At 37.0% G+C, this 13,777-nt stretch overlaps 1 protein-coding gene across 1 annotated transcript in view; it reads left to right on the top strand.

The window, feature by feature from the left end:
* Positions 1–13,777, top strand: part of IQGAP2 (IQ motif containing GTPase activating protein 2) — a 373,896-nt gene that overhangs the window by 60,509 nt on the left and 299,610 nt on the right. The window contains exons 7-8 of the mRNA XM_053701383.1: positions 8,495–8,658; positions 13,532–13,692. Coding sequence (XP_053557358.1) covers positions 8,495–8,658; positions 13,532–13,692 — 325 coding nt within the window. The remainder of the gene's footprint in view (positions 1–8,494; positions 8,659–13,531; positions 13,693–13,777) is intronic.

The following is a 13,777-nucleotide window of genomic DNA, read 5'->3' as shown; positions in this document are numbered from 1 at the left end:
TAGCTAACCGACTCAAACCCTTACTCCCCAAACTGGTACACCCTGACCAAGTTGGCTTCATCCAAAATAGAGAAGCTCCAGACAATGTCAGGAGAATGGTGTCCCTGATTGACTATATGCATGAAACAAAAACGCCTTCCCTGCTCCTTTCTCTGGATGCAGAGAAGGCGTTTGATAGAGTCGATTGGACATACATGCAGGCAGTGTTAACTAGGATAGGCATTTCTGGGGAATTCATGAGAGCAATTCAAAATATATATTCCACCCCCTCTGCGAGCGTGAGAGCCATGGGTCACCAATTCGAAAGATTTGCTGTCCTCAATGGGACCCGTCAGGGATGCCTGTTGTCCCCATTACTTTTTGCGCTGTGCATAGAGCGCCTGGCCCAACATATTAGAAGATCCCCTGATATAACAGGTATCAAAATAAAACAAAAGGAATATAAACTCACACTCTTTGCAGACGATGTCCTACTCTCCCTGTCAAGACCACTAATGACACTTCCGAACCTCTACCAAACCCTCAACTCCTTTTCCTCTATATCAGGCTATAAAATTAACCTGGAAAAATGTGAAGCACTACCTGTGCATCTCCCAGATCATACTAAAAAGCTGATAGAGCCTAACTTTGAATTCAAATGGGCCAAACACCTCCTCAGATACTTGGGGATTAATCTAACCACAAGCTCAGCGGCACTATACAAGGCAAATTATTTCCCTATGTATAAATCTATTAAACAAGATTTAAATAAATGGAGTAAACTAAGATTCTTATGGTTTGGTAGACTGTCGGCAGTCAAAATGATGATATTGCCAAGAATCCTATATTTATTCCGCACCCGTGACCCTGCCGATCAGAATTCCAGCCCCAGACTTAGACGACCTCCAAAAGCATATTATTGGTTTTATACGGGGAAACAAAAAGGCCAGAATCCCTTCGGCAGTCCTTTCTAGGAACAGACAATTGGGGGGGTGGGGGCACCAAACCTTAAACACTATTATCAGGCAGCCAGATTAGCACAGACGGCACTTCTCAACGACCCCGACAAGGACATTGTATGGACCCAACTAGAATCAGATATAGCAGGACTTATCCCACAGGACATGATTCTTTGGGACCCTAAAAGATGCCTTAGTAGGAAGCAACAAGAACATCCAGTGATAGATTTTATGGTCAAGCAATGGTCCAGACTGACTACTTCTTTGGCTCTACTCCCTATGCACTCCGTTAAAGCCACACTCACAAGCCTAGTTAGACATGAACTGATCCCCATCATTCGAAAATGGGAAAATAGAGGACTTTATAGAATAGCTGACCTTATAATAGGAGGTAAAATGATGAGCTACACACAATTACAAGAAAAATTGCAGCCAATTAAACTAGAATGGTTCTTATACTTGCAGCTTACCTCCATCATTCACCCTCTTTTGCCATCCATAACTAAAAATTTGCCCTCTATATTAGAGACCATATGCAGCACCACATCCAGGCCCAAGAACACTATCTCCAAGCTTTACCAAGCAATCCAGCTAGCATCAGATGACGCCAAATCCATCCTACAAACCAAATGGGAAAAAGATATTAACAAGGAAATGGAGATTCAGGATTGGCATATGACTCTATCTAGTGCAGGAAAGGGATTGTTAAGTGCAGATATGTGGGAAAACTGCATTAAGACCAACTTCCGTTGGTATCTAACTCCGCTGATAACCTCACACTCCACCAAAGATAGATCTAGACTCTGTTATAGGGGCTGTGGGGAAGTGGGGGACTACAAACACATGTGATGGGACTGCTCCCATATACACAGGGTGTGGAACCAATTATCCCGGTTTTTAAGCTCAATCTTAGACAGCCCTATTAAGCTCACCATGGAACAAGCTTTACTCCACATCAGACTTAAAGAATTCAATAAATATGTAAATTTGTTTATTAAGATAACATGCACTGCCACAAGGATTTGTATAGCCCGCCATTGGAGGGAATGTGCCCCGTCCTGGGAAGAAATCAAAATCAAACTTAAATTTTATTACAGTATGTCAGAGCAGGCAGCATTTCTTCTAGATACCCAAGAAACCTTTCAGAAAATATGGTATTACTGGATATTACACAATGTATCCTAACACATTAGTTTAATCCAATAGAGCCCCCCACTTGGATTGTTCTATCCTTTAAGAATTCAGAACCCCCAGACATGACAGGTAAAATATAGATAAATAGGAGACATATTAATCCCACATATAACAAGTTTTTCAATAAAAAGGAGCGGAAGGGTCGGGAGACACCCCCTTATCTACCTTTTACCTTTTTCTCTCTCTTTGCTTTACTTAACTCGTTTCCCCCTTCACTATTTCTTTACTTCATTGATCCTTACCCTGGTAATATGTAGCTTGTTCGAGCCTCTAAGCATCATAACTGTGCACAAAACTATTTTAATTCTAGCTACAAACTGAAGATTCCTCACTACACGGACTATTGTTTCACAATGTTGGATGCTTCCAAGTTTCTCATGTTAGAGAGGTCTTACGAATTATAACTTAGTGACTGAACGATTCAATGATTTGTAACCTGATTTATCTCACTTACTATGTTATTTCAGAGAACCAGGATTTCTGTTCTCTTGATTTGTTTTTCTTTCATACTTTTTCTGTTATTATGCCTTTGCTACAAAATAATAAAAATTACTTTATCATAAAAATAAGCAAAACTATACATTAATTTTTTTTTTTTTTATGAGCTATATAAATAGATCATCTACAAAACATTTATGCAAAGAAAAAATGAGTGTATAATGTCCCTTTAAGACGGAGACTCCTTTGGAGGATATTTTAAACAGAATTAAGGCTCTTAAGCTGGCTAATTCTTTTATTACAGACGCCGCCTTTCAGATTGCCAAGCTGGCGGCTAAGAATGCAGGATTTGCTATTTTAGCGTGTAGAGCGTTATGGTTAAAATCTTGGTCTGCTGATGTGTCATCTAAGTCAAAGCTTTTGGCTATTCCTTTCAAGGGGAAGACCCTATTCGGGCCTGACTTGAAGGAGATAATTTCTGACATTACGGGAGGTAAGGGTCATCTCCTACCTCAGGATAGAACGGCTAAACTGAGGGGTCAACAAAATAATTTTCGTTCCTTTCAGAACTTTAAAGGAGTCCCCTGTTCTTCCTCTTCCTCCGCCAAGCAGGAAGGGAATTTTGCTCAGGCCAAATCCGCCTGGAGACCCAACCAGACTTGGAACAAGGGTAAACAACCCAAGAAGCCCGCTGCTGCTACCAAGACAGGATGAATTGGGGCGACCCCTGATCCGGGACCGGATCTAGTAGGGGGCAGACTTTCTTTCTTTGCCCAGGCTTGGGTAAGAGATGTTCAGGACCCCTGGACACTGGAAATCGTGTCCCAAGGGTATCAACTGGAATTCAAAGATTATCTCCCAAGGGGGAGATTTCTTCTTTCACGATTGTCTGTAGACCAGATAAAAAGAGAGGCGTTCTTACGTTGTGTAAAAGACCTCTCTACTATGGGAGTAATTCGTCCCGTTCCAATACTGGAACAGGGGCAGGGGTTTTACTCAAACCTTTTTGTGGTTCCCAAAAAAGAGGGCACGTTTCGACCTATTTTAGATCTAGAGTCTAAACAGGTTTCTCAGAGTCCCATCCTTCAAGATAGAGACTCTTCGAACAATTCTGCCATTGATCCAGGAGGGTCAATATATGACTACCGTGGACTTGAAGGATGCTTACCTTCATATTCCTATCCACAGGGATCATCACCAGTTCCTAAGGTTTGCCTTCCTGGACAAACATTTTCAGTTCGTGGCTCTCCCCTTCGGATTGGCCACAGCACCCAGGATCTTCACGAAGGTTCTAGGGTCCCTTCTAGCGACTGTGGCTTACATCAATCATCAGGGAGGAACAAGGAGTTCCTTAGCGATGACAGAAGTATCCAAGATAATTCGGTGGGTGGAGGCTCATTCTTGTTATCTGTCAGCAATCTACATCCCAGGAGTGGACAACTGGGAAGCGGACTTTTTAAGCAGACAGACGTTTCATTCGGGAACTCCATCCGGAGGTCTTTGCAACTCTGATTCTCAGATGGGGCAGACCGGAGTTGGATCTGATGTCATCTCATCAGAATGCCAAACTTCCAAGATACGGATCCAGGTCAAGGGATCCTCAGGCCGAACTGATTGATGCCTTGGCAGTGCCTTGTTCGTTCAACCTAGCTTATGTGTTCCCACCGTTTGCTCTCCTGCCTCGGGTGATTGCTCGGATCAAGCAGGAGAGGGCTTCAGTAATTCTAATCGCACCTGCGTGGCCTCGCAGGACTTGGTATGCCGATCTAGTGGACATGTCCTCTCTGCCGCCGTGGAAGCTCCCATTGAGGCAGGACCTTCGCATTCTGGGACCTTTCCAACATCCAAATCTAGTTTCTCTGCAACTGACTGCTTGGAGATTGAACGCTTGATTTTATCTAAGCGGGGGTTCACTGATTCGGTCATTGATACTTTGATTCAGGCACGTAAGCCTGTCACCAGAAAGATCTATCATAAGATATGGCGTAAATATCTTGGTTGGTGCGAATCCAGGGGTTACTCATGGAGTAGAGTTAAGATTCCTAGGATTTTGTCCTTTCTCCAAGAAGGATTGGAGAAAGGGTTATCAGCGAATTCCATAAAAGGACAAATCTCTGCTTTGTCAATTTTGCTACACAAACGTTTGGCAGATGTTCCAGACGTTCAGTCTTTTTGTCAAGCTCTAACCAGAATTAAGCCTGTGTTTAGACCAATTGCTCCACCCTGGAATTTGAATTTAGTGCTTAATGTTCTTCAAGGGGTTCCGTTTGAACCCATGCATTCCATAGATATTAAGTTGTTATCTTGGAAAGTTTTATTTTTGGTTGCTATTTCTTCTGCTCGTAGAGTTTCGGAGCTTTCAGCGCTTCAATGTGATTCACCTTATCTTATTTTCCATTCTGATAAGGTGGTTTTACGTACCAAACCTGGTTTTCTTCCAAAGGTTGTTTCTAATAAGAATATTAATCAGGAAATTGTGGTTCCTTCATTATGTCCTAATCCTTCTTCTAAGAAGGAGCGTATGTTGCATAACTTGAACTTGGTCCGTGCCCTGAAGTTTTGCTTGCAGGCGACTAAGGATTTCCATCAATTATCTTCATTATTCATTGTCTTTTCTGGAAAGCGTAGGGGTCAGAAGGCTACGGCTACCTCCCTTTCTTTTTGGATGAAGAGTATCATCCGTCTGGCGTATGAGACTGCTGGACAGCAGCCTCCTGAAAGAATTACGGCTCATTCTACTAGGGCTGTGGCTTCCTCATGGGCATTTAAAAACGATGCTTCTGTTCAACAGGTTTGCATAGCTGCAACTTGGTCGTCTCTTCACACTTTTTCCAAATTTTACAAATTTGATACTTTTGCTTCTTCTGAGGCTGGTTTTGGGAGAAAGGTTCTTCAAGCAGTGGTGCCTTCCGTTTAGGTTCCTGTCTTGTCCCTCCCTTTCATCCGTGTCCTGTAGCTTTGGTATTGTATCCCACAAGTAAGGATGAAATCCGTGGACTCGTCATATCTTGTAGAAGAAAAGGAAATTTATGCTTACCTGATAAATTTATTTCTTCTACGATATGACGAGTCCACGGCCCACCCTGTCATTTTTAAGACAGGTATATATTATATTTTTGTTAAACTTTAGTCACCTCTGCACCTTTGGCTTTTCCTTTCTCTTCCTAACTTCGGTCGAATGACTGGAGGTGGAGGGAAGGGAGGAGCTATATATACAGCTCTGCTGTGGTGCTCTTTGCCACTTCCTGTTAGCAGGAGGTTAATATCCCACAAGTAAGGATGAAATCCGTGGACTCGTCATATCGTAGAAGAAATAAATTTATCAGGTAAGCATAAATTTCCTTTTTATCTAATGCTAAACACATTTTTTACAATTGAAATAAAATAAAGAAAAATAATACAATTTAAAGGGACACTAAACCCAAAATCTTTCTTTCATGATTCAGGTAGAGAATACAATTTTAAACAACATTCCAATTTACTTCTATTATCTAATTTGCTTCATTCTTTAGATATCCTTTGTTGAAGAAATAGCAAAGCACATGGGTGAGCCAATCACACGAGGCATCTATGTGCAGCCACCAATCAGCAGTTACTGAGCCTATCTAGATATACTTGTCAGCAAAGGATATCAAGAGAATGAAGTAAATTGGATAATAGAAGTAAATTAGAAAGTTGTTTAAAATTGCATGTTCTCTCTAAATCAGGAAAAACAAAAAAATTGGGTTTCATGTCCCTTTAATGCTCCAAATAATGAAAACATGCTTGGCAAATAGCAACAATCATAGGCATCATATTACCTGTATTGCAAAAATGTAATAATGTTAATCAGAAACCCCCTATGGAAATTATAACCGTTTTCTTTATTTGGAACATTTATTTTTAATAGAAACTAGTCATAAATTTTATCTTCTTTTTTTTATTTTTCTTATTTAAAATAAATAAATAAATTGCAGTCACAAAGTATAACTATTGTTTTTATAATCGTTTAATCACCTTAACATCAGTTTAATTTAGGTAACTTTTGTCTTCTATGTATCACACTTAGTATCAATCTGAGCATCTTTCCTCAGCAACACTGTTTACAATAAAACTGTATACATACTTTAGTTTCCTTCAGATAATGGTATGCACCATGAAGAATACTCTTATTTATCACCCTCTCGTTATAACCGTTAATTCATGTGTCTATTCAGCAGTTCCTTATTAAACTGGACTATTTAGCCACTCATCCTCAATTAATAATTTTATCAGAAAAGGAATCTATTAGTGCAATACTTGTTTCTCATTGCATGCAGTTACAATAGCAAAATGATAGTGTGTGAAACTATTCAGCTCATTTATAAAGCCCATTTGAATGCAAGGTAAGTTTTATTAGTCACTTAGTGCCAATAGACAGCATTCCTTGTAGACTGGTAACCGTAAATATCATCAGAATTTGCTTCATAGGAGGTTTCATATCAGTAGTTATTGTAATGTTTTTTAATGTCTGTAACCTCATCACATGCTGTCAAAACTAACTCATCTGTGTGCAGATTATGTGTGTGTGTTCCATGTAATCCACTGCTGTACTAGTGCCTGCAGATTCTGCATGGATGTTTGTTCTATGTTGTCTACCTGTGTTCTGGTGTCTGATAAAATCACATGCAACTAATTGTGCTGCATTACAAGCCAAACTAAACCTACACCAGCTTTGTCATGATTCTACTCTGTGCAAGAACCAATAAATCTAACATATACTGATATGGATGCCTGTGAGCGTGTGGGTTGGCAAGAGAAAAAACAAAACCAAGATATTAAATCTTACCAGATGTTACACAGCAAAAATAAAATATATGTATATCTTTATAAAAATAACTCTGTATAATACAATGCAGGTGTTGCCATCTAAATATCAAGTTTCAAATTGTAGCACTCGCTGAAGATCAATACTTTATTGGTACAGGTATTTAAATAAACTTTGACTTCACGTTTTTTTTTTAAGTCACATTTTTTTCTTCGTTTTTCTTTTTTTTTTATTATTAGCCTGTTTTTACTGTAAAGATTAATTGATGGTAGATGACTCTTTTCTGTTCAGTAGTTTAATAGAGAGTTTTCCACTGGATAAATCTCTCATTTTGTTGCATTAATCAGAAATAAAATTCATTATAAATACCTCTAATGATATTTTTTGTTTGATACTTCTCAATACACTATAGCAATTTTTACCATAGAATTTCTGAAGTGCTATAAATTCACACCACAATCTCTGGTAAGATATTGATCTGTACCCTGCAGACAATTACTAGCTATTTGAGTAAATATTGTGTGTACATTTTTTATATATTCTGTTACAGTCCGTCTTGTTGCCGTTTCTTTTTGATCAGTTTAGTTATATAAATGGCAGATTGGACACTGGTAATCTGTTCAGAATATCTCTTAGGGAACATAAGCAGCAGTTATGGTCTAATTTGCTACAATAAAACTCTTGAGATCCAGGTCTGGTCCGCCTGATGTTTAGTTATTTTGCCCTTTAGCTGGAAACATGGAGCAATACAGCCAATTGTAAGGTGCAACATGCAAGCCTTGATAGTCACTCCAAAGCTTTCCCTGGTTGCTATGGATTAAGTAGCACACTTTTTTAAACCCACAGCAGGGAAAGGAAAGATCTAGGGAATATATATTTATAAGTTAAAGTTTCCATGCTTTTTTTAATGGAATGGAACACTTTTCATTACTTTTTTAATCATAGTATGCTGTCCCTCTGAATGTTATTGTTACAACTCACCATCTACCTTCATGACAATGACACGTAGCTCATGAAGATGCTATAGACCTTTGGTTGGAATAAATATGATCTGCCAGTATCTATGTGTGTAGACTTTTGTGCTCATGCATTACTGGCCAGTTAACAAGCTTCTTTTTCTATTCTTGATATTACTTAGTGCTAGAAGCTATTGAAAAAATCAATGCTGCGATACGTAGCGGCGACTCTTCACAAACTCTGGTGTGTCTTGCGGTGCCAGAGGCTCAGCTGCCCACCGTTCATCCATTTGCTGAAACTTTATATCAGACTGAACTGACCAGCCTGCAAAAGCAAAACCCTACGGTAAGTCTCACCCCCAAATTGTTATTATCAGTTTAGAAAATTGTAATTGATCTAAATATTGCTGTAGGTGCAGTGTTGTTTAAAGGGAGTTTAAATGCCAAAATATATTTTGATTGGCAATAATGCAATGTGATATAAAACTGTCTGTTTTATTGCTGTAAAAATAAAACACTAAGCAGTGGGTTATCATTGCAATCTGTATTATTCATCATTTTAAAAGGATTTTTCTTTTTATTTATTTATTTTATTTAACTTCATTTGTGCAGGGTCCATTACTTCCTGTCACAGCCGCACATGAGTGCTGTGGTCTCTGCAGGAAGGCAAAGGAGTAGCTTTTCCTTTGATGTGGTTGCTAAGAGACATCTGCTCTAGCTCCAGGCAATTTATTGCCCATACTCAGTATGCTTCAAAAGTATTGTGACAGTAGAACTTAAATATTGCAATGTCAGCACCCTTATCTCAGTATAGGCAGTGACTACACAGAGAATCAGAATTTCTAAGTGCTCCTTTTGCAAGAAAAAGAGGTAAGTTGGTTGCTGTTTTTAACCCAATCGGTTTCTTTTTATGTTAGCTTTAATAACGTATTTATTTATTTTTTCTACTGTTTCATATTCATTAATACCTGTAACACTGTTTTAGAGATAGAAATCTGTTCTTTTATGGCTATTATTACATTACCAAAGTTAACAGTTTAGTATTAGTTTTAAAATGTAACAAGACTTTTTATAATAAATGTAATAAAATGCACATCTTGTTTCTCATAGAGGAACATAGGATGAAAATCCTCATTGCTACACTAATTTCATACCTGTGTGTGTGTGTATATATATATATATATATATATTTATATAGCATTACGAAGAGACAGCACTCTCTGGGTTTACGTGTAGGTTATAATCCTTTAAATGCATACTTAGTGACGTTTCTGGGCCTTCACCCCTTCATCAGACCAACTTGCACAGTGACAAAAGTGAGCAATTTAGATGTAATAACCTCACCATCTGCAAAAAAAGCCAAGATGGTTACCATAGCAGCCATTAATAACATAAATTCATGTGACAAAATATCCAAATAATTCAAATCATATATATCTCATAAATTAAAGTATACGTCCAATGTATAAAATGGTGTTACTTAAGGCTCATATATCAGCATAGCATTATCTTTGTCTTGATCACACATACATAAAGTGAAGCACCCAAAAATATTATGGCAAAATAAACTACAAACATGTTTCCTATGATGAGACCGCAACTATAATCATATGTTTTAAAGTTCTGCTACTCATAGTAACTAGGATCAGGGTAACGTGATCAACCTTAATGCACATATAAATTACTAGTATATTAAATATTTAGATTGATCAATACAAACAACCAGAAATTACCTTATACATGCTGGGTTTTTACTATTATTATTATCGGTTATTTGTAGAGCGCCAACAGATTCTGCAGCGCTAAACATGGTCAATATGACATAGAAGACCCTCCCCCTTGACAGCAGCGATCCACGCTATAATAGAAGTTGTTACGTATCATCAATGGGAAAACATCCTATACAGAAAAAGACATGTGCAACATATTAGCAAATACTTATCTAGGAGAGTATGTATAAACATTAATCCTATGCCTAAAAATGTATATTGAATCGTAACTTTAAAAGGCAAGTTAATATGCAACATGGTTCATATGCAACTAATAGGGGAACAACACAGGTACTTCTATAGTCATCTAGAAAGTATAGTACTATGAGTAATCCTGAATATTAAAAAAATATTAAGGGACCAGTAAATACAGTAGATTTGCATAATCAACAAATGCATGATAAAAAGACAATGCAAAAAACTAAAATACAGGAGAGTATATATATATATATATATATATATATATATATATATATATATATATATATATATATATATATATATATATATATATATACTGTGTGTGTATATATATATATATATATATATATATATACTGTGTGTGTATATGTATATATATATATATATATATATATATATATATATGTGTGTATATATATATATATATATATATATATATATATATATATATATACATACATACACACACACACACACACATAAATATATATCTCTCTCCTATAGGAGGCGCTAGAGATTGTATAATCGGTGTGTGCTTTACAGCGAGATTTAAATGTAATTAATCTAAAAAACATATGTACGTACATAATAAATCAAAAGCAGATGATATCATACTGTTTAGGCTAAAAGTAATAAATGTATATGGTGGCTGAGTCTAATGCAAAATCCACACACATTAATATACAACAAATAGCTATATACTTATAGCTTCCCAACAGAATATAGGATAAGATAAAGTCCTTAATACAGGAACTCCGAATCTTCCCCTTGTAGGGGCAGCACTCTAGCTTCAGCAGACGTGGTGAGACACATGCGGCGCCTCTTTCCTTTTTTGTCATTTTGCTATAAAAAGACAATGCAATATCACTTAGTCTGAACTTCAAATGAGCAGTAGATTCTTTTCTGACATATTTCAAATTATGTCTATTTCCACTCCTGTATCATGTGACAGCCATCAGCCAATTACAAAGGTATATTTATATACACTTGAAAAGTGTAAATATAAAAAGACTGCACATGTTGTTAATGAAAGTAAATTGGAAAGTTGTTTAACATTGCCTGCTATATCAGAATCATGAACGTTTTTTTGACTTGAGTGTCTCTTTAAATTAGAGAACTAGCGAATTAGAGAAAAATGCTCTTGACCCTGCATATATTTATTTGAGCCATGTTTGAGTAGCAGCTATAGTCTAGGGGGAAAACCAAGAGATCATTCCTAAATCCCTATATGCATCTATATAAATGGCATCTATTATGTTATATCGAAAAGAAAAAATGTAGTTTAAGAATTTATGTAAATATATACAAAAAGCCCTATAGTTGATATATCATCCTTATCTCAAAAACAGAATGTTTTTTATTAAGCATAAGCCTCTCATTCGGGAACCTAATAACTAATATTGCAATCAGTAATACTGGAGGCAGCAAAGGTATACTCTGAAATCTAGAGGGGATCATTTAGAAAGATCTTATAAAGAGAACTACACAAAGCAATGGCAATATATTTGGGTATTAAGGCCCTTAGGTTGAATTGTTTCAAGCCTTTATATCCAATGTTCCACCTCCACTCTTCAGAGGAGTGACATAATCTTTAATCATAATCCTAAAATCCTTAACCGTATGACCCCTATCCAAGAAGTGCCTCGCTATTAGTTGATCACTTTTCCCTGTGAACAGGGCCAATCAGATGGCACTTCTGTGGTTGGCCATGTGCTTCTTAATAGTGTCAGAGGTCTTACCAATATAAAACAGACCACAAACACAACTAAACACATACATAACAAATTTAGTAGAGCATGTCAAATAGTGTTTTATATAGATTTTTTTTGTTTTTATGAGGTGTTCTAAACTGTAAACCTGAATCATAAAGTTGCACTTAGTGCAACTAGGACATCTAAAAGAACCTAACTTGGATGATTTTAACCAAGTGTCTCTTCTGTAACAAAGCTCAGGGTCTGTCAATATAAGTAAGTCCATCAGACTTCCTCTACTAAATCTTACCTAGGGGTGCAAACCCATCAAATGGAAGAGAAGTGTCTGTGTTGACGATGTGCCAGTGTTGATGTAAGGCTTTTTCCAATTAAGGCTGTCTGTGGTGAATAACTACTAGTAGACATCAAACAGGGTTTATCTGTCCTTGGTTTAAAGGGACAGTCTACAATAAGATTGTTATTGTTTAAAAAGATAATTAATGCCTTTACTACCCATTCCCCAGCTTTGCACAACCAACATTGTTATAATATACTTTATAACATTTAAACCTCTAACTATCTCTGTTTCTAAGCCACTATAGAAAGCCTCTTATCACATGTTTTTTTATTAGCTTTTGACAACAGGAGACTGCTAGTTCATGTATTCCATTTAGATAACATTGTGTTCACACTCCCGTGGAGTTATTTAAGAGTAAGCACAACACAGCACCAATTGGCTAAAATGCAAGTCAATAGATAATAAATTAAAAGTCATGTGAGCAGGGGGCTGTCATAAGATGCTTAGATACAAGGTAATCACAGAGATAAAAAGTATATTAATATAACTGTGTTGGTTATGCAAAACTGGGGAATGGTTAATAAAAGGATTATCTATCTTTTAAAACAATAAAAATTCTATTGTAGACTTTCCCTTTAATATGACTTATCAAGTCATGCTGTGTGATCTTTTCAGTGGTCTGCCTGTTCAATTCAATGTCCTCATTAGTATAGCCTTTTGCTGCAAACCTTTGTGCCATCGGTTGAAGTTGGATCTCCTTCTTATCTGCTGAAGAAATGTTTTGGACAACCCTCATCATATGGGCCTTGTGCCCTAGTGTGAGGTGTTGAATTATGGTTCATTGCTTTCTTATATAGTGTAGTTCCCAAATTGGAGCCATCCTTGAAGATCTGTATATCAAGGAAATCCCTCTGACAGTAGAGTGATGTCACTACTGATTCAGTTGATGATGCCATAGGTCTGGTCACTAATATTGATATTTTGCAGAAGGGCGACGAGAGAAAGAAAAATGTAACCTCTAAAAAGTATTTTAAAAAAGAACATTAGAAATCATATCATTAACAGTATGTTTGTTAAATGCTTGTGTCAATTTATCTCTTTCATGTGAGTCATGTTCTAGCTTTTATGACACAGTGAACCTGACTGAGACAATTTAGCTACAGAAATACCCTATCCTCTAATTTATACAATAGTTTCTGTATATGACTATTACTGTTAGCTGTGCAGTGCATTACAATAATGTATATAATATCCCTACAGAACCACTTGACACAGGAAGAGCTCTTTATTGCCGTTGAGATGATATCTGCTGTGGCTTTGGTCAATCAGGCTCTTGAGACTAAGGATGTAAACGCTGTCCAGACCCTCTTAGCCAGCCCATCCATAGCTTTAAATTACCTAGAAGAAGACAACCTACAGAGGTATGTAACTCTATAAAGTAACAAGTAAAACAAAAGGTTGACTTTTGTTTCATAATTCTCTAGTCCCATCTATTTCTATCTCTCA

This window comes from Bombina bombina, chromosome 2, assembly GCF_027579735.1.
Source record: "Bombina bombina isolate aBomBom1 chromosome 2, aBomBom1.pri, whole genome shotgun sequence".
NCBI lineage: Eukaryota > Metazoa > Chordata > Amphibia > Anura > Bombinatoridae > Bombina > Bombina bombina.
Note: the sequence above shows the minus strand (reverse complement) of the source record. Positions and strands in the feature narration are given on the sequence as shown.